Source organism: Chionomys nivalis, chromosome 12 (genome assembly GCF_950005125.1).
Source record: "Chionomys nivalis chromosome 12, mChiNiv1.1, whole genome shotgun sequence".
Taxonomy (NCBI): domain Eukaryota; kingdom Metazoa; phylum Chordata; class Mammalia; order Rodentia; family Cricetidae; genus Chionomys; species Chionomys nivalis.
This window is the reverse complement of record NC_080097.1, coordinates 3,416,625-3,436,604: the sequence shown is the minus strand read 5'-3', so window position 1 is coordinate 3,436,604 and position 19,980 is coordinate 3,416,625. Positions and strand designations below refer to the sequence as shown.

The window sequence follows — 19,980 nt, the reverse complement described above, 5'->3', positions numbered from 1 at the left end:
CAGAGTCTGGGCACAGCCCTGAAATAATCCTGTAGCTGTGAGAGCCAGCCAAGGTTTTTACTACAGAATCTGATTTCTGGAGAAAGTTCCACAATCCTGATTGGGTTCTTTCTCCACAGGAAGCTAGCACATCTATTTTGTAGAACTAGTTTCCAACTTGAGATAATCTTTTTCTTTTCTTTTTTTTCCAATATCAGGCCATTTCATACATTAATTTGGGAGTCGATTCTTTATTTTGATATGAATATTTGCGATTGTGAATAGCGGTCATGATTCTGAGTAGGCGTCTTCCTCCAGTTCCTTGATTTGAGCTCTGCTCTCTCCGGCTTAGGCGGCTCCAGCTAGAAAGGTAGACCGAGGAAAGAGAGGAAGACAGAGAGATTGAGAGAGGGAGAGAGAAGCTGGGGGGAGGTAAACAGAGAGATGATGACTCTCTCTGGGCCCCTCCATGCTGGCCCGCATCAACTCTAAGATCAGTTAGGGGATGTCTCACGACTTCTCCCAACCTTAGAGAGCCAAGAAGCCCCAAACCCCGGGATCGGTCGCCGGGGCCGCGTGAGAGCCTGTGTGCAACGATCGCGGGTGGAGGGGTGTGGAGGGAGAGTCCCAGGATGAGCCGCCCCTCTGCGGGGCAGCTCAGGGACCTGAGTCACCGGGCAGCGGAGGGAAGGGGCGGCCTGAGTCACAACCCGGGGGTGGTGGAGCTCGTAGGGACAGACGGCCGGAGGGGCCGGCTGCTGGGGCGATCCGGATGGGAGGACCCTGGAGCTCCAAACCCCGAGGGCGCGGCCCCAGCCCGGGCCGTGCACGGAAGGGACTCCCGGCGGCGGCGCCGAAATCTCCCGCGCTCAGGAGCTGGCCCCTCCTCCCAGACCCGGCCTCACGCCCTTGCAGGAGGCCTGGCCCGGCCGGCTCCGCCCCACCCGCCCCTCGGCTCCCCAGAACCCCCCCAAACCTAGCCGCGCAGCCGCACCGCCGGCCGCCGCACACACCCGCCGGCCCCGCCTCCCGGCGCGCGCTGGAGTGACGACACCGCGGGGTGCGTGGCCAATCGGCGCGGCCCTCCGGGGGGGGCGGTCTCGGACACGCCCCTCCCCGAGCCGCGAGCCAATGAGACGCCGGCGCCGGCGGCCGCAGCGGGGTGAGAGGACGCGAGGCCCCGCCCCGGCCTCCCCTTGCCCCCCCCTCGGCCCCGCCCTGCCCGCCCGGCCCCTTAGCCCCGCGCCGCCGCTGGTGCCGGTCGCCGCGCTGGGCCCGCCCCCAACCCTCCCGCCGGCCCGCCAGCGCGCCTCACGGCTCCCTCCTTCTCTCTCTCTCTCTCTCTCTCTCACGCCTAGCGCAATGGCGGCGGCCGCGGCGGAGCAGCAACAGTTCTACCTGCTCCTGGGAAACCTGCTCAGCCCCGACAATGTGGTCCGGAAACAGGCGGAGGTAAGCCAATCGGCGGCCCCGGCCGCCCGGCGAGCCGATCCTTCCTTCCCCGCCACCACCACCACGTCCTCGGCCGGCCCGGCCCGGTGGCCCTCGGAGCTCGTCGGCCGAGCGGCGCAGGTCGGGCCCGGCTGGGCGGACAGCGGCCCCGCAGCCCACGTGCGCCGCTCCCGCCCGGTCCCGGCCCTTCCGGCCCGTGCAGCGGCGGCGCCGGTTGCCTCCCCGCCGCCCCGCGCACACGTGCCGCCGTGCCTGACGCGCCGCCCCGCCCGCTCGGCCGCCGGCGAGCCCCGCACCCCGTTCCCCCTCTCCCCGCCTGGTCCACCCGAGCGGCCAGACCCCCGCATGCCCGGGCCCGCTTCCCCCACCCGTGTCGCTGCCTTCCTACAGCCCGGCCTTGGGAAACGCGTGTGTCAGTCCTGCCTGTCGCTGCCTGGCGGCGGCTTCCCCTTAAAGCCCCTTTCTGGTTTCTAGAACGAACTGCAACAAGCCAGTGCCTCCAAGCTCGTGGGAAGTTGCCTTTAAGGGATTCTTGCTAACCACCTCGCTCTGCTCTTCCTTCGAATTTTGTCTGATCTCTAGAGATTAGAGTTTATAAATGGGATGTACTGGGGACTGTGGCCGTCTAACTGGGCCAGTACCGCGTCTTTTCATAGAACCCATACCGTTCTCAGTCTTAGTTGTAAGAGAGTTTCGTTTCTGATGCAATTGTCAGCCCATTTGTAAGTCAGATTGTTGGTTCAATAGAAGACGGGTGATACATTGTTAATGTTGAGACCGGGATTTTTGTGAGGTAACTTCTAGGAAAGTTGATACGTGGTGTTCTTTGCGACCATGTGCCTGAAGTTTTTTGGAGACTCACTGAAGTGTTTGGATACCTTTGCACAACGAAGATGTATTTTACGTGGAGCTAGTGAAGTTGGCATGTCTCTTATATTTACTGATCTCAAGTTGAGAGCTGTCTTTTGAAGTTAATTCTGCTTTTGAGTAGAAAGGGTATTCCAGTCACACTTAGTAGTTTAGTAAGTAAATGTGTTGGAAATTTAATTCAGTATGAAACGGAGCTTTAAACTGTGTCTTTTTTAAAAAAATTAATTTTGGGGGAGGGGAGGTGACTGGCTGTAGTTTACACAGACCCTCAAACTTGTGACAGTACCCCCGAGTGTTGTTATGCTTCCTGAGTGTTGGGATTGTGGACATGCGTTCCCATGCCTGCCTTAGTCATGAAATGAAAACAGCGCAGTTTTTAACCCGTTCTCCACGTCACTATTTCATGAGTCTTCCTTGGGAATGTAATAAGCATTCGTGTGCACACCAGTGTTATCTGAGTGGGTTTACAGTACACGTTATTCTGCAATTTGGATTTTCCACTCGGTTCATTTTACATTGTCACTGCGAAGACGTTACATTATATAGATAGGTGCATTGTTTATATCAGCATCTCCTTATAACTGGGTGCTTCTAGTGTCTTCAAAGAGTACCGCTCATAGAAGTCCGCGCATACTTGTCTGTGCAGGCTTTGCAAGGTTTATTTGTAAGGTGGTATAGGTATTTAGAAGTAGTGTGTACGTGTTACTTGCAACAGTTTGCACTTGGGATATGATGATACTGAACATTTTGATACTTTCTGTAAACTCGAGGAAATTTTTTTAAACCAAAGCAAGTTGTTAATCCCACCCTATAATAGAAACTTCCCTGTGTTGCCGAGCAGAACTGCATTGTAATTAGTAAGCTAGTTTAATTCAGCCCCTTCCCTCCAGTTGCTCAAGTCTCTATTGTCAAGCCTGGTGGGGAATCTCTCTTCTATTGAACTAAATACCAGTGTCTGGTTCAGCTTGAATTCCAGTTTGGTGCCTGTTGTAAATCCTCTATCTGTTACATCACTTTAGGGATAGTCAGTAGCACTCAGCACATTTTCTCATAAAGAACAATCGGAAATAAGTACTGTTAGTACTCAGTCCGTGTCTATTCCTAGAGAAAACATTCGGATACTACGCTTTTGCTTAATAGATCTGAGAGCAAACTTACATAGAAAGTAAGTGCTGTGATACAGAATTTTTCTTAGTTTGACAAAAGAGTAAATCCGGGTTGTGGGAGCTCCTTGATACCAGATAGTTGTAAATATAGCTCTCTAGAAAGCAAATATTGGAGGGAAAATTCCCCCCTTTTGCTTGGGGAAGTAAACCTTTTTATAGGTAGCCTAAACAAAATTGAATACTAAATCTGATAAAACAAATATGGAAATGTTTTGCTGCAGCTGAAAAATTGGCATGGGCTCTGTGAATATATTTGTAATTTACTCAGCCAAAATAAAAATACAAGAAGTCTTGGTTGAGGTCACTTTTATTCATCTATGAAGTCAGGTACAGTGAAAGTCATATTGTTGTGCTTTGTTGAGGTCACTTTACTCATCTGTGAAGTCAGGTACAGTGAAAGTCATACTATTGTGCTTTGTGAAAGACTTGACATCTTCTAGGCTGTTTCTCCATTTGTACAAAATCTACAAGGTCTTTCCAACTTTACAGACAATGTTTCTAATATTTAAGGAAATGATTTTGAGCCGGGTGTGGTAGCATACACCTTTAATTCCAGGACTGGGAGGCCGAGGCAGTTGGATCTCTTTTCAAGGCCAGCCTGGGCTATTGAGTTCCAGTTCTGCCAACAAGGGCTACATAGAGACCCTATTTCAAAGCAAAAAGAAAGAAAAAAGATTTTTGAATTCCCGCATGTCTCAGAATACAATAATTAACACAAATAAGCAATTAAATAATTAACAAGCAATTCAAAGGCATCTATGGTATTCATAACTGAACATTTTTATCTGACATATAATGTATTTGTTAATTGTATGTGAATTTTAATCTTTTTTATTGTTGTTGGTTTTTCGAGACAGGGTTTCTCTTTAGCTTTGGAGCCTGTCCTGGAACTAGCTCTTGTAGACCAGACTGGTCTCGAACTCAGAGATCCACCTGCCTCTGCCTCCCAAGTGCTAGGATTAAAGGCATGCGCCACCACCGCCCAGCTGTGAATTTTAATTCTTAATACTCTTCATCATTAATATTTATGTTGAAGAAGGGTAACATTGGAAAATATACATTATTAAGGAGCCAAGGTGTTTATAAAGTAGAAGTTCCTTCACTCTTGCATTTTTTCATGCACAGAACTGTCATTAATATTTATGGAGTGACTGAGATACTTAACATCTCTCCATTTGAGCAGGGAGGAGAGCCAAATATCTTGATGTGTTGTATACACATCATGTCATCCATATACAGGTATATATGGTGGAATCATATGGTCAAAATTTCATTTGCCCCAAGCCTGCAGTGAACACTGGACATAGCAGAGTAATGCTAGGAATAGTTCTTGTATTTCAGTGTCCTGGACACTTGAGATAGAAAAAATGAGCAAGCTCAATACCTGCCTTTGTGTATCTTGATCTGGGCTAAGAAGATAGGCCTGACCCGGCTTGTTCCTTTGCTCTGCTGCTTCTCTGAAGTGGCTGTAACATGTTTCCCGCCATTGGGCATACAATGGGCAGACCCTCTTTCACGCGTTTCATGACATCATACTGAATTTTCCTGTCATGAATTTATCCTGGAACTGTGACTATTTGACTAATGATCTTCATATTGTGTAAGAACTGACATAGTGGCACCAATATCCCCACCTGGGTAAAGATGGCAATCCTCAAATTATGCTGAGCTTTTCAAGAATGATTGCCCAGGGGAGAAATTGTTTTCTTTTTTTTTTTCTTCTTTCTCTTTTTTCTCTTTTATTTATTTTTATTTATTTATTAAAGATTTCTGCCTCCTCCCCTCCACCGCCTCCCATGAGAAATTGTTTTCAATAACTTATCAGAGCAAGGAGATTTACATGTTAATTGTTGGTAGCCTCTGCATTGGGTCTGAGTGCTAGGTGCAAGGAATCAAGAGATGGTTATTACATTGTTACTGTTCTGTGGGGCTTTTGGGGGGGATATTTTGTCGCTTACTTACTATTTGTATTTTTGGTTTTTAGGCATATTTTTTAGAGTCTCACCCTGTAACCCAGGCTGGCCTTGAACTCCAGGCAGTGTTACCTTCGAATTGGCCTCCCACGTGCTGTAATTTTAAGCATGAGCCACCATAACCAGCTCCATGAGACCTTTCTTTGGTGACAGCTTTGCTGGATTTTTAGTTGCTGTGGTGAAAATTAAGTGAAAAATTTCAAGATACATATCCATTTTTGTAATCAGCCGTATGAATATCTTTTACATAAATTATCTCAGTTTTTGTATAAATAAATTCAGCCCAGCTTCTCAGTTGTGCATACCTTTGAGCACAGTTTTCAGCATTAATAGATCCATATTTTATTACAGTGGGGCTGTGGGTAGGCCCACCTTCCCTTGTAAAGAACTGTTTTTCCTCAAACTGAGATGTTCAAGGACTTTAAACGGAGCTCTTTGAATCGGCTAGTCCCCAGAATGAAACCCAGAACTCTCGGTACCAGACAGATTCAAAGGATGGTTGCCTTGGAAGATGAGCTTTCTGTCGTTGTTCTGCTTTATCTTGTCACTCAAAGTGTGCAACGTGATCCCTTGTCTGTCAGTGTCTCAGGTGCTGGGAAGCCCTTAGAAGGGCATATGTAGACACGTGGGACGTGGGTACTAAGTAGGCAATGGGAAGCCCTTAGAAGTCCATAAGGGAAACACGCCGTAGGCTTTGTTGTCCTCCTTCATGAGTTTAAAACCCAGTGACAGTAAGCAAGATCTCCTCCAGACTTAGACTGCTAAGAAGTTAAAATCTCCCTAGTAGGCAGGAAGAGGTCATCACAAAAGGCTTTTCCAGGTGAGATGTTGGTGTCCAGATGTGCTTACATGATCTAGGGTTCCAGGGAAAGAGGCCCATTGTCAGACAGAGCTCTGCACGTGAATTCTTGCCAACATAAGTTAAGACTTGTTTGTAATCTAGTCTAGCAATTGGCTTATTTTTATTGTTTGGGATTTTAATATCATTACATTTCTTGCTCCAAACCCACCCATGTACCCTTTCCTGCTTCTCCTTCACATTTGGGACTGTAAAAGAAAAAAATTGTTCCTGCATGCATATGTGTATGTGCATATATATTCCTAAATATGACTTGCTCAGTCTCTGTGTTACTTGTATGATTGTTCTCAGGGCTGACTGCTTTTGACTGATGTCCCCTACCTTTTTGATTTTTCGAGACAGGGTTTCTCTCTAGCTTTGGAGACCACGCTGGCCTAAAACTCACAGAGATCCGCGTGCCTCTGCCTCCCAAATGCTGGGATTAAAAGCGTGTGCCACCACCATCCGGCATCATCTGCCTTTTTAATTGCCAGCAAGTTTGTTCTGATACTATTAAGAGGAAAAGGAAAGCGTTCTGGACTCACAAAACCTTTTTAAATAGATCCAGATACAATCCTGGTGTTGGTTGAGTTGGGAGGGGGCAAGTTTCTCTCTGGACTACAATTATTTGATGTTTTTAATTATATAATAAGGTATTAGAATAATCCTTCCCTAAAAACACAGCATCAAGGATTTGGATGTTTTCCCTGTTCTGTTGCTGTATCTAAGGTATGGATTTGATGTTGTCATAACTGATTGGCACCAGCGCTCCATAGTGTTGAAAAGACCGTAGTTCCCTACATTGACGGCAGAGCATGTATTTTGTGTTGTTCTATTATGCTCAAGCTATAGTTGATAGTTTTGGATTTTTGGGTTGGTTTTTGTTTTTGTTTTTTAATTATCTGGATGCTTGGTGTCCATGGAGACTAGAAGAGGATGTTGGATCTCCTGGAACTGGATTTGACTGTTGAGACCCACAGTGTACGTGCTGATGATCAAACCCAGGTCCTCTGTAAAAGCAGTCTGTGCTCTAACTTCTAAGTTGCCTTCTAGATCCAGACTTGACAATTTTTTTTTTTAATGATTGTGGGATGTCAGTTTTTGTTGACCAGAAAATGTAAATTTTGAAGACACAGAAAATGAAGAGGTGAGTGGAGAGCTCCTGCTCACCTGTCTAGAGAACGCTCTCGTCACGAGAAGCTCAGCATCAGGCGCCGTCTGCATCCAGGCTTTATTTCCTCGCTGACTTGCTCATTGGATTCTGACATTATGTTCCAACCTTGCATTATCTCTTGTGCAGGAAACCTATGAGAATATCCCAGGCCAATCCAAGATCACGTTCCTCTTACAAGCCATCAGAAATACAACAGCTGCTGAGGAGGTAACACTTGAATATTTTGTTTGAAAATAATTCTCATGAAGTAAATGGTAGTGTTAGGTTATGGTCAGAGTCCTAACAAGAATTTTAACTATTTGTTATTAAATATGAGAATTTCCTTTTTACAACCTAGATATTTTTAAGGTAGATGAAAGTTAGTAGCTTTATGCATAATTACTTTTTTAAATTTTTATTTCAGTTTGAAATGGGGATCAGTGTATCCCAGGCTGACCTGCAGAATTCATAATCCTCCTGTCTCTACCTAAGTGCTTGGCATTACATACACAGCCAATAATTTCTGTAGCTATAAAAATTGGTTTCTTTCACTGAACTATCTCAAATAAAGGAAGAAAGTTCTATTCACAAAGCATTCGGGGGAAGTTTTTCAGATTTGTGTACACGAGTGTTTTGCATGTGTGTATGTTTGTGCACCTCACATATATCTATGGATTGCTGCGAACCAGCCAGCATGTGGGTACTAGGAATGGAACAAGGTTTTCCTCAAGAACAGCAAGTGCTTTTAACTGCTGAGCTATCTCCAGCCCCTCACATAGCATTTTAATGTTAATCATATATTTTGAAAGTAAATTTATAAAATGTATGCATATGGCCATCTCTAGATGAAACGTGTGTTGAAGAGATTGTGGGAACAGGTTTTAGGATCTCGAACTCAGAGACCTACCTCTGCGCCCCTTCCCCCAGTGCTAGGATTAAAGGCGTGTGCCACCATACCCGGCTGTTGATGTGCACACACATTTAGAAGGCCCATTTTGGAGTAGATTTAAGCACAAAAGAGAAGGGTACCCAAAAAGAGACGCCCCAGATCCATGTCTTTACATGTGTGCATGCGTATTTGGAGGCAAGAGGCTGATTTGGGGTTCTTGTCTTTGCAGTCTGTGCATTTGGAGGTTCTCTAGAATGTGTGTGTCTTCCTGTGTGTACATGTGCATTTGGAGGCTCTTTAGAATGCGTCTGTCTTCCTGTGTGTGCATGTGCATTTGGAGGCTCTTTAGAATGCGTGTCTTCCTGTGTGTACATGTGCCTTTGGAGGCTCTTTAGAATGTGTGTGTCTTCCTGTGTGTACATGTGCATTTGGAGGCTCTTTAGAATGCGTGTGTCTTCCTGTGTGTACATGTGCCTTTGGAGGCTCTTTAGAATGTGTGTGTCTTCCTGTGTGTACATGTGCAGTTGGAGGCTCTAGAATGCGTGTGTCTTCCTGTGTGTGTACATGTGCAGTTGGAGGCTCTAGAATGCGTGTGTCTTCCTGTGTGTGCATGTGCATTTGGAAGCTCTTTAGAATTCGTGTGTCTTCCTGTGTGTGCATGTACATTTGGAGGCCACAGGCTGACTTCAGGTCTCTTCACAATTTCATTTCACTGTCTTGAGATGGAACCTCTCACTGAACCTGGAACTTACTGATTTGGCTAGACTGCCTGGTCAGCAAAGCAAGCCAGTCACTTTCTCCTGGTTGTTTCCCAGTACTGGGATTATAAGCATATGTTACATACCTGGCTTTTTACAAGCACTTTGCCAACTGAGCCATCTCTTCTCAGCCCACCTTCTTTAAAAAAAAAAAGAAAAGAAAAGAAAAATAAAAGTCTCCACTGTCAGCAAGGCCAGCTTTAATTGTGACAGTCTTCTGTCTGCCTAGGCAGGGACTCTTAGTGATTATCGGTGTACAAGATCCATATGTACTGGGATCTTAATGCATTTCCCCTGTGGTAAAATGAAGCTATTAACTGGGCTCTTATAGTTTGCTATTCTTGAGTGGTTAGTACCCAATTTTCATTGTTTCCTACCATAAAGTAATATCCTTATAGTATTGGATTCCTCTTACTTGGAAAGTATTGATTGACCCCCCTGCCTACACAGCAGTCACAGAGGCCTCTCTGGAAAAACACTTCACATAAATGCTTCTGGTGATGTTTGTTACACTTAGAAAACAGTATGAGATAGCCCCTCCCCTTCCTACAAAATAGGTGACAGCTAGTGCTTCTACACAGGGTGAGCTTGGTTAACAAGACAAAGATTGTGGAGTACACAGTAGCTGTGAACTAGCCTCCACGTCTTGATTGTGGCATTTGTCTCAGCTTTTGTTTGCTAAACTTAGGGAATATTCCACAGAAGCCATCTTAAATAAAAAGCACTCCACAAACTTTAAACGTGAAACTAGGAATGTACACATGAGCTCAACCAACTTCTCAGTACTGGCAACCTGTGGGTTTACTCACACCAGAGAATTATATGGATTTCATAGCATTTTACCAGAGACTAAATGAAGTTTACGTGATGTGAGTACTCCAAACTGAGCAGAAGGTTGGGTAGGAAAGGCCCCTGCTATAGAGCAGAACCAGGTTGGGATACTCTTACTAGAACTGGCAGGGTATTGCACTGAACCCTCCATCAAGTGTTGGTTTCTAGTAGACTACTGTGACTGTAGAAAGAGTTACATATGTTCCTAAAAAGTAAAAGGTGCCTTGAAATGAACTGTGAAAGTGGGACAGGGAGACCGTCCACGGCAGGGGTCGGAGATGTTTTCTCTGGTAAGACAGAAGGTTAATAACAGTGTTATCCATTTCTAGGCTAGACAAATGGCTGCTGTTCTCCTAAGGCGTCTTTTGTCCTCGGCGTTCGATGAAGTCTACCCAACTCTGCCATCAGATGTCCAGACTGCCATCAAGAGTGAACTGCTAATGATTATTCAGATGGAGACACAATCTAGCATGAGGAAGAAAGTCTGTGATATTGCTGCAGAATTGGCCAGGAATTTAATAGGTGTGGACAGTCGGGGGAAGTTGTATTTGTTGCTTGTGTTTGTTAGTTCGTGTGTTTTTTGAGACAAGATCTTGATTAATCTTAAATTGTTCTAGAACTCCCCTGTAGCTCAGATTGACATATAATACACAGTTCCCTGCCCCTTCTGCGTTCTGGGTTACAAGTGTGTGCCAACATGCCTGGCCCTTTTTTCTCTTCTTTCCTTTCACCTCTTGAGACAGGATCTGTATAGGCCAGGCAGGCTTCCCACCAGTCCTGCCCCCACTTCAAACTGTAATATTTTACAATATGTATAGATACCAAAGAACTGTTCTATCCAAAATGAGTATGATTATAGACTCTGCATTTAAAGCCAAAAATTACAGATGTTTATGAAATCTAATTCTAATGCCTTTAACAAGTTCTTTTCAAAGTACCAATGTAGACTTTTTTTGTTTTTGTAATTCAGGGTCTCATGTAGCACAGGCTTGCTTTAAACTTGCTAACTGCCTCCTCATTCTAGGTGCTAGGATTCCAGGCATGTGTTGCTATGCCGATGTTTTAAGGTTTTTTCCCCCCCTGAGTTTGGAGTACAACCTTGTACATGTCGGAGAATCATTCTACCACTGAGCTACAACTAAAGCCCCCTGGGAAAAGTTAGTGTGTGCGGTGGGATGTCCTGTCTTTGTACCTGTCTTACTATGCATGTAGTCGTCCTTAGGTTGGTATTGTGTTCTTAGGAGTAGTACTTACTAGGATGCTCTGGGCTTAGGATTTAATACCTTGGACCACAAATGGAAGGAAGAAACAAGAGCACAGTTCTCTTTAATGTCCAGCCTCATACATGATAGACAAAACATTCCACTATCTTTAAGCTGTCCTTGAACTTGTGGTTTTCCTGTCCTAACCTCTTGAATAGTTAGGATTTTAGACCTGCACCACCAGATCTGGCTTAAAATTTGTATTTTTCAGTCTTGTTAAGTAAACATTGACGGCACCCCATAGCACTTACACTGTACAGTGTATGCTGTCCCCATGACTGTATTAACAGAGGACAAAGGCCAGTCTGGGACTGTATAGTGACCCTGCCAGCAACAAACAACTGTGTCAACTCCCTCCGTGGGCCCTGGGACTCAGTGCTCTCTTCATTTGAAAGTGATAATTACTTTGATTTCAAGTTTGGCTCTGCCTGTGTTTGTGCTTGGATTTACTACCAAATACTTAAGCAAATGAAAGTCCTGCTCTCTATCGTCTGAGCATAAGCAGTGGTTTCTCAACATGAACCTTTAAATGCACAGTTGTCTTCTCAATCTACAGAGCTCTTTTTATGGTTAGAGGGCTACTTTAATGGATTCTTAATAGCACGGGGGCATTTGCACTAGAATGTATTTTGATCCAGATACAATGTTTTGAAGTTTGAGCTGCACACTTCATGCCTGGACTTTGTATTATAGATGAGGATGGCAACAACCAGTGGCCTGAGGGTTTGAAGTTCCTCTTTGATTCCGTCAGCTCACAGAGCATGGGACTCCGGGAAGCTGCCCTTCACATATTTTGGTATATAGTCTGTTCTAAGATTTTTAAGATTTTAATGTCATTAACACCTAAAACATTTTAGCTCCTTGTTTTTAGCCCAGCAGCTTTGAGACTTGAAATAATTTCTTAAGTTGTATTTGTTTTAGAAACAAGTTTGAAGGAGAAACAGCTGCTCATGTCACACTTGACAGTTGTGTGTTTCTGGCAATTCTGGATCTTTCCACTCATTCATTTGAACACAGGACCAACTGTAACTTTGGGAAAAGCACTTTGGTGAAGATATTTTGATGGGAATGCTTGGAAACTGTTTCCTGGGTCTTTGTGGTCATGTTTTATAATAAATTTCTGTGTGTGGAGAAACAGTGATTAGAGCTCAGCATTTGGTGACTGATTGCTCTGCTGTTACATTGCTGTCTGTTTAAATACACCCCAACAGCTTTTAGAAGCCACATGACTGCTGTAGTTGTGAGTTTACCTTATCCAGATTGAGTAAAAATGTTTCATTTAGTGTTTTCTAAGTGTAAAGTAGAACAGCTTACATGCCCTGGGTCCCCAAGACTAGGAGGTGGTCAGAGAGATGGGACACATTAGAGATCTCGTCGCTGAGACGGGTGAAAGGGTCCTGGAATGTGCAGCCTCAACCACCATGTTGTTTGCATTCATTGGGTGCCGAGAGAAGGCCACGTAGAGTGTGTGCAGGCACTCTAACGCGGTTTAATGGGTTTAGTCCACACTGCAAAGATATGGTAGGTTTTAAAGACTTATTTGAATCTTTTTAGGAACTTTCCTGGGATTTTTGGGAACCAACAGCAGCACTATTTGGATGTCATCAAGCGGATGTTAGTTCAGTGTATGCAAGATCAAGAGCATCCTTCGGTAAAGAGTTCACTTCCACTGTTACTGCCTGCTTCCGGTCTAAGCTGTGCACTGAGTTAGTGCAGTAAAGGCTGTTTCCACCTTTCTTCCCCTTCTTCTTTTCAGTTTTGTTTACTCCTGTGGGTGTGTGAGTGTTGGCATGCCCACGCCAATAAGAAGGGGGCACCTTTGAGGAGTTGATCTTTTTTTTCCCTTCCACCTTTGTGTTGGGGACCAGATTTGTGCTGCAAACAGTTACCCCCTTAGCCATCTTGCCAGCACCCCCACCCCCATTTTTACTTTTGTACCTTAAAAATGTGAATGCTGGGTTCACTGACAGTTCAGCTTGAGTCTGACACGTGTTCTCATCTGTGATCTCATACCACCTCCATTTTAGATCCGGACGTTGTCGGCCAGAGCTACAGCCGCCTTCATACTAGCCAACGAGCATAATGTTGCTCTGTTCAAACATTTTGCAGACCTGCTACCTGGGTTCTTACAGGTAAGAGAACACCTTCAGACAGACAATCCTGCCTCATGTGAGTTTCCAAGAGATTCAATCTTCATTAGTTGTATAGTTTGTTGTTTCGTTTCTTCAGTCGGTGTTTATTGCCTGTAGTGCTGGCATTAGCAACACAGTAGCGAGCATGGAGATGGCTCCCATCGCTCATGTGTTCACCGCCCTAGAAAGGGCTTTGGTGTGTGGGCATCAGAGGGCAAATGGGGATCCAGTCCTTACCTGCTGAGCCTAGCTTTACCCCAGACTCAAATCCTTTGGATTGTTGATTGTTCCTCGGGGATTTTATGGTTTTGTGTTTTGAGGGAGAATCCAAGGTAGACTCTATGTGCCTCTTACTTGCTAGGTAGTCAAGGATAACTTTGAACATCGGATCACCCTGACTCCTGGAGTTTATACTGGTTGTATGAGGAGTGAGGGTGGGACAGGGCTTCCCTGCATACTAGACAAGCAGTAGTTGAACTACATCTCCAACCCCTAAAAGACTTCTTTAGTCCGTAATAATTGCAGGATTTTCTGTTGTGGAGGTAGTATAAACTCTCCTTACTGAATTACCAGATAGCCTATGAGTACAAGAAGCTAAGGTGGAAAGAGCACCTTTTCCAGAGCGCCATCCTGGAAGTGAGAATATCAGGACTACAGAAGGAATGCTTGCTGGCTCGGCCACACATTAACTATCAAGCTTGTGATTAGTTTGCATTGTTAGCTCCCTGTGACAAGTTATTGTTCTAAGGCTGCCCCAACTTCAGTCACAAATCACTGTGATTCTCAGTCTTGTCCAGTACCAAGTTCCTGTATTTTAGCAAATAGATGTCACCCTAAAATGAAATCGTGATGTGACACAACTCAGTGAGCCACGTTGTACAAGTACAGGTCTTAAAATGCCATATATATGCCTGTATAAGTATGAAAAGGAAGTAAAATGCAAATCAATGCTTTTCTCCAACAAGTGCTTAGTCTGTGAACAGTTGCCCAGAGCAAAAATTTTACAGATAAAGATGGAGTTGATAGGGCCAATTGGTAGTGCACACCTTTAATCCCAGCACCTGGGAGGCAGGGGCAGGCGGATCTCTAGTTCAAGGCCAACCGTGTCTACCTAGTCAGGATAGCTAACACTGTTAACGCCAAGAAGCCCTGTCTCCAAAAACCAAAACAAACAAAAAAGTAATGTTGATAAGTCAAGCACCACTTTGCTTTTACTGTTGGTAAGATTTCTTGACGGGCCAGGGCAGAAGGCTCAGCCAGGAAAATGCACCACAGTGTCCCTGAGAAGGTGGAGCTGTGGGGCTCACTGGATGACCAGTCTGGCTCAGTGAGAAATACTGTCTTAAGGTGGGAAGGGATAAGGGAAGATGCCCAATGTTGACCTCCGGCCTCCATATATGTGAGTCTATATATAGTAGTACTCCATGCAGGCACCAAAGTCCTTTAGGTTAAATGCTGTTGAATTTGCATGTGACCCTGTGTAATCTGGTGTACTTGAAGTCTGTGTTGCTTCTAATACCGAGCAGGAAGCAAGTGATGCATCGCAGTTGTGTTGCTTAGGAAGGAGTGGGAAGAAGCCTGGGCTGGGTGCCTGGCCCACTGCTGCGTCTCTGCACTTGGGAGACAAGCAGAGTCCGTGCATGTCCATCACATACAGTTTCTCCTCTATTTTTGGCTGTAAAAAAAATGGATACAACGAAAGCTAAAAATAAGTTGCTAGATTCTAGGCTCAGATCATGAAATTTCCCAATTTTAGAGATAGTTGGCATTTGTGATCACGGGAGATCTATGATGAGAAAATCTTGTGAGTCCCAGAGGCCCTGTGCCTGTCCTTAACTGTTCTTGACCTTGGTCACATGATGAGTGAGAACTGCTGTCTCCTAGAGAGAAATTGCCTTCTGTTCGAGGACCACTGAGTTAGGACTTGTAGAAGTCGAAGATTTCCACGTGACAAAAGGTCACTCACAGGGTTTGGTGACTTTCCTCCCAGACTTTCAGGAGTATCAAAAACTTTAGCTGTGTAACATGCTATTATTTTGGTTATCTGAAATTTCAGGTTACTTCTTGAGCCTGTGAATATATAGTAAGTGAAGATTATTCAGCAGAAATTGATAGGTGATAAGAAATACACACAATTTGAATGAGTATTACAGGGACCAAACTTTAATGAACTAGAAATCAGATGGTAATGTTTCCATATGCTGTTACTGGTGTCTGTGTCTGTGTATACACACCGTGCGTGTGGAGGCCAAGTATAGATTGAGAACTGCTTCTCTCCTGGCTTGTCAGACCTGACATCAGACATCTTTGTCTACTGAGACATCTCTGACCTGGGTACTTGAATTGTTTCAGGGAAACTAGCTTTTGTGTTTATGAGAAAGATTACAACACAGGATAAGGAAAAGACAGACTGAGAAGAATTCCATGGCCGTCTTCGGTTTCATTGTGGTTTTACTTTTCACCTCACTTGACACAGATGCTCATGCTACAGTGTGCACAGTTAGATTCAGGCAGAGTAGCTGGCACACTGGTCACTATTGCTGCTCTGTAGTAGGGACCTTGAAAATCTGTCTTCGTTGCTAGCTGTTTTGAACTGACAGATGTCATCAGTTTGTTACCAGTCTCCCTGCCATCACTCTGTAGAGCCTGGAAGTTAATCCTTCTGCCCAGTGATAGGCACTGCCCATTAGCCACTGCCCCGTCCACCTACACAGCTTTCAGACTCTGACAACCACTGCTGTACTCTGTACTTCTCAGAAATGAGAAGTGAGAAGGTAGTGTTTTTATTTTTTTGCTTTATTTTTAGGCAGGAGTCGGTGTGTGTGTGTGTGTAGGTAAAAGGATAACATCATATGGGTCCCACTACATAGCCCTGGCTGGCCCATAACCATCCACATCAGTAGTTCTCAACCTCTCTAAGGTAGCAACATTTTTATACAGTTCCTCATGTTGTAGTGAACCCTAGCCCTAGTATTATTTCCATTGCTATTTCATAACTGTATTTTGCTACTGTTAATATTGTTAATACTGTTAATATCTTAATGTCAATATTTTGGGGGTTTACCCAAGGGGTCACCACCCACAGGTTAAGGACTACAGCTGCCTTGGAACTCACAGAGATCCGTCTGCTCCTGCGTCTTGACTGTTGTGACTAAAATCTATTTAAGATTTATTTCATTTTCTTTGCATGTGCTCACAGAGGCTAGAAAGTCACGAGTGTTTGTGACCCCCAGTGCAGGCTCTAGGGTTCAGGCTCTAGTACCAAGGATTGAACAGCGTGTGCCTTTCGTCACCAAGCCACATCTTCAGCCCTCACTGTTACTGCGTTCAGTTTCATTCACGCTGCGGAAGTGACAGCCTCAGTCCTAGCTGTTGAGTAGGCTACAGTAACCGTGCAGTGCAAACAGCAATCTGCATACTGACTTGTTGAGGCTGGAGGTGCTGGTGGACTGCAGAGGGCGTCCTAGGCGTCCCTCCTCAGGCACAGTCCTCCAGTAGTTTGTCGATTTTGAAAGATGAGGTTTCTGTAGCTGTGGCTGACCTTGAACTCTTTATCCTCCTGCTTCTGTCTCCACTGTGCTAGGATTATGAGCCATGTCTTAATCACACTGATGCTTAATTTCTTTATATATACATATACATACATATACACACCCACGCGCGTGTGCATGCCTAGTGGTAGGGTTGCTAGGCTGTAATGGGGTAGTCTTAGTGTTTGTGGGTTTTGGTTTTGCGTTTTGAGAAAACTCCACAAGTCCCAACCAGTGTCTTATGGTTGTTAAGCCTTTTTACACAGTGAAGATAATGTTTTCTTATGATTTTGGTTTGCTTTTCCCATGACTTGGGCTTCAGTCTATTTTGTGAATGTGCCTAATATTCCTGAAAAGCTATCCTTTTGACTCCAGGTGGAATATTTGTATTTGCGTAATTGCATTGGTCAAATACTTGGTGCTTCCCAGGAATGTTGTGGCTGATGAGGCGTCCTTTCACAAGGTGATTCTTGAGCACACACCGTGCTTTCTGTCTTGTCGTTGTAGGCTGTCAATGACTCATGCTACCAGAACGACGATTCGGTCCTCAAGTCTCTTGTGGAGATAGCGGACACTGTTCCAAAGTATCTGCGTCCTCATTTAGAAGCAACTCTACAGCTAAGTCTGAAGGCAAGTCAAACCCTCAATAAATGTTGGTAGACGTGAGTGATTGTCTGAACTACTGAATGTGTACAAACTTGTCTTTGTAGTTGTGTGGAGACACCAACCTCAACAATATGCAGCGCCAACTTGCCCTCGAAGTGATTGTGACCCTGTCTGAGACCGCAGCTGCCATGTTAAGAAAGCATACCAATATTATTGCGCAGACTAGTAAGTCAAAACTCTCCAAATACTTCAGTAACGTGGCAAAAATGTTGAGTAAATTTGCTAGGGTTTGTGTGGTTTCTCAGATTTATTCAGAATATGAGACTGTGTTGAGGATTAGATGGATCTGGGGAGTATTCTGTCCATGTGTCCTTGTTTGCATGTTGAGGATTAGATGGATCTGGGGAGTATTCTGTCCATGTGTCCTTGTTTGCATGTTGAGGATTAGATGGATCTGGGGAATATTCTGTCCATGTTTGCATGAACCTAATCTTGTGGATCTGCCTTTAGGACTTTGCAGATCCCTGAATCCTGGTATTAGAATTAAAACTGGCATTCTCAAATCATCTCCACAGCTGCTCGAGTGAAAGGCAGTGCAGAGAGGGCAGGCATGACAGCAAGCTGGAAGGCAGGACCGCAGCACACCGATGAGGGAGGGCTGCCTGTGCCCTTAGCGTGGCTTTGCTCACACACAGCCTCACAAGAGAGGCACACATGTCCGTAGTTATGCTATGGATATCGTCTTGCTAGAGGCAGCCTGGTCCTTTCTTCATAAACTAGTAGGTATTTGAGCTAGACTCAGGAAGTGACTGTACCCGAGACGTTTGCAGTTTCTACACTGGGTGATGAGTTTTAAAAACTTGTAGGAACAAGGAAAGAACCTCACTGTTAGTGTTTGTATTGACAATTCTAGACAAAGTGTGGCAGTAACATACTCAGGTTGTTATGTGGTGTTAGGACTGATCCTAGGTCACTGCTGTGAGAACAGTAAACACAATTAGAGATAATCCGTTAGTGGATGAGAACCAGTTGGTCACCATTCCAAGATGAGCCGTCCTCAGGTCAGTCTGAGCACTGCACTCGCAGTCAGAATTCTAACATCCCGTGCTGATAGACCTGATCAGAGGTCCTTGGAGGAACACAGTCCTGACCTGAGTAGCCAGAATGGTTTAGATGAACATAAAGAATTTAATTATTTTCACTTTAAATCTTTTTATTGTTTTTATTGGGCTATGCATTTTTCTCTGCTCCACTCCCTCCTCCCTCCCTTCTACCCTCACCCATGACCCCCATGCTCCCAATTTACTCAGGAGATCTTATCTTTTCTCCTTCCTATTTAGATCCACATGTGTATCTCATTGTTGTCTAGGTTCTCTGGGATTGTGAATTGTAGGCTGGCTTTCTTTGCTTTATGTCTAAAAGCTGCTTACAAATATGTACATATGATATTTGTCTTTCTGGGTTTAGGTTACCTCGCTCAAAATGTTTTTTTCTAGATCCATCCATTTGCAAATTTCAAGATATCATTATTTTTTCTGTTGTATAGTACTCCATCGTGTAAATGTACCACATTTTCCTTATCTGTTCTTCATTTGAGGGGCATTTAGGTTGTTCCCAGGTTCTGGTTATTAGAAATAATGCTGCTATGAACATAGTTGAGCACCATGTCCTTGTGGTGTGATTGAGAATCTTTTGGGTATATACCCACCAGCGATATTGCTAAGTCTTGAGGTAGATTGATTTCTAATTTTCTGAGAAATTGCCATACTGATTTCCAAAGGGCAGTACAAGTTTGCACTCCCACCAACAATGCAGAAGTGCTCCCCTTAACCCACATCCTTTCCAACATAAGCTGTCATCAGTGTTTCGATCTTGGCCGTTCTCACAGGTGTAAGATCTCTGATGGCTAGGGACGTTGAGCATTTCCTTAAGTGTCTTTCAGCCACTTGAGATTCGTCTCTTGAGTTCTCTGTTTTGCTCTGTACCCCATTTTTTTTTTGTTGTTGTTGTTGTTGTTGAATTATTTCTCCTCTCGGGAGGCGGAAGCAGGCAGATCTCTGTGAGTTCGAGGCCAGCCTGGTCTACAAGAACTAGTTTCAGGACAGGCTCCAAAGCTACAGAGAAACCCTGTCTTGAAAAACAAAACAAAACTCAAATAAAAGAATTAAAAGTTATTGCCAAAAGTTAAAATTGGAGGGCAAAACCAAACCTATTTTGGGGACGCATGTTGTTGTACCGTGGTAGTCACGAAAGTGATTTACAGCACTCACAGGCACTCGAGGCCCCCGTGGGACAGCTGCATGGCCAGCCCTTTTGTGTCCTCTTAGCTAAAGCACTACCTGGACAACCTCACTGTCACTGGGCAAACACCTCTCCCCAGTTGTCTCGCCAGCTCATCGTGAGCGTTCCCAACTGATTTGCTTACACACAAGCATGTGAAACCTGTGTTTATGGAGGGATGGCTGGAAATGTGTTCCCTTGGAGAAGTCAGTCTCATTTAAAATTAAAGTTCAGTCTTGATCTACAAATTCTTGACTTTAG

General features: G+C 44.6%; 1 protein-coding gene across 1 annotated transcript in view; it reads left to right on the top strand.

Annotated features, from left to right (window-relative positions):
• The first annotated feature begins 1,198 nt into the window (after positions 1–1,198).
• Ipo5 (importin 5) overlaps positions 1,199–19,980 on the top strand; it is a 39,350-nt gene continuing 20,568 nt past the window's right edge. The window contains exons 1-8 of the mRNA XM_057786231.1: positions 1,199–1,431; positions 7,579–7,659; positions 10,239–10,431; positions 11,865–11,967; positions 12,726–12,822; positions 13,199–13,303; positions 17,341–17,463; positions 17,544–17,664. Coding sequence (XP_057642214.1) covers positions 1,342–1,431; positions 7,579–7,659; positions 10,239–10,431; positions 11,865–11,967; positions 12,726–12,822; positions 13,199–13,303; positions 17,341–17,463; positions 17,544–17,664 — 913 coding nt within the window. The 5' untranslated portion in view covers positions 1,199–1,341. The remainder of the gene's footprint in view (positions 1,432–7,578; positions 7,660–10,238; positions 10,432–11,864; positions 11,968–12,725; positions 12,823–13,198; positions 13,304–17,340; positions 17,464–17,543; positions 17,665–19,980) is intronic.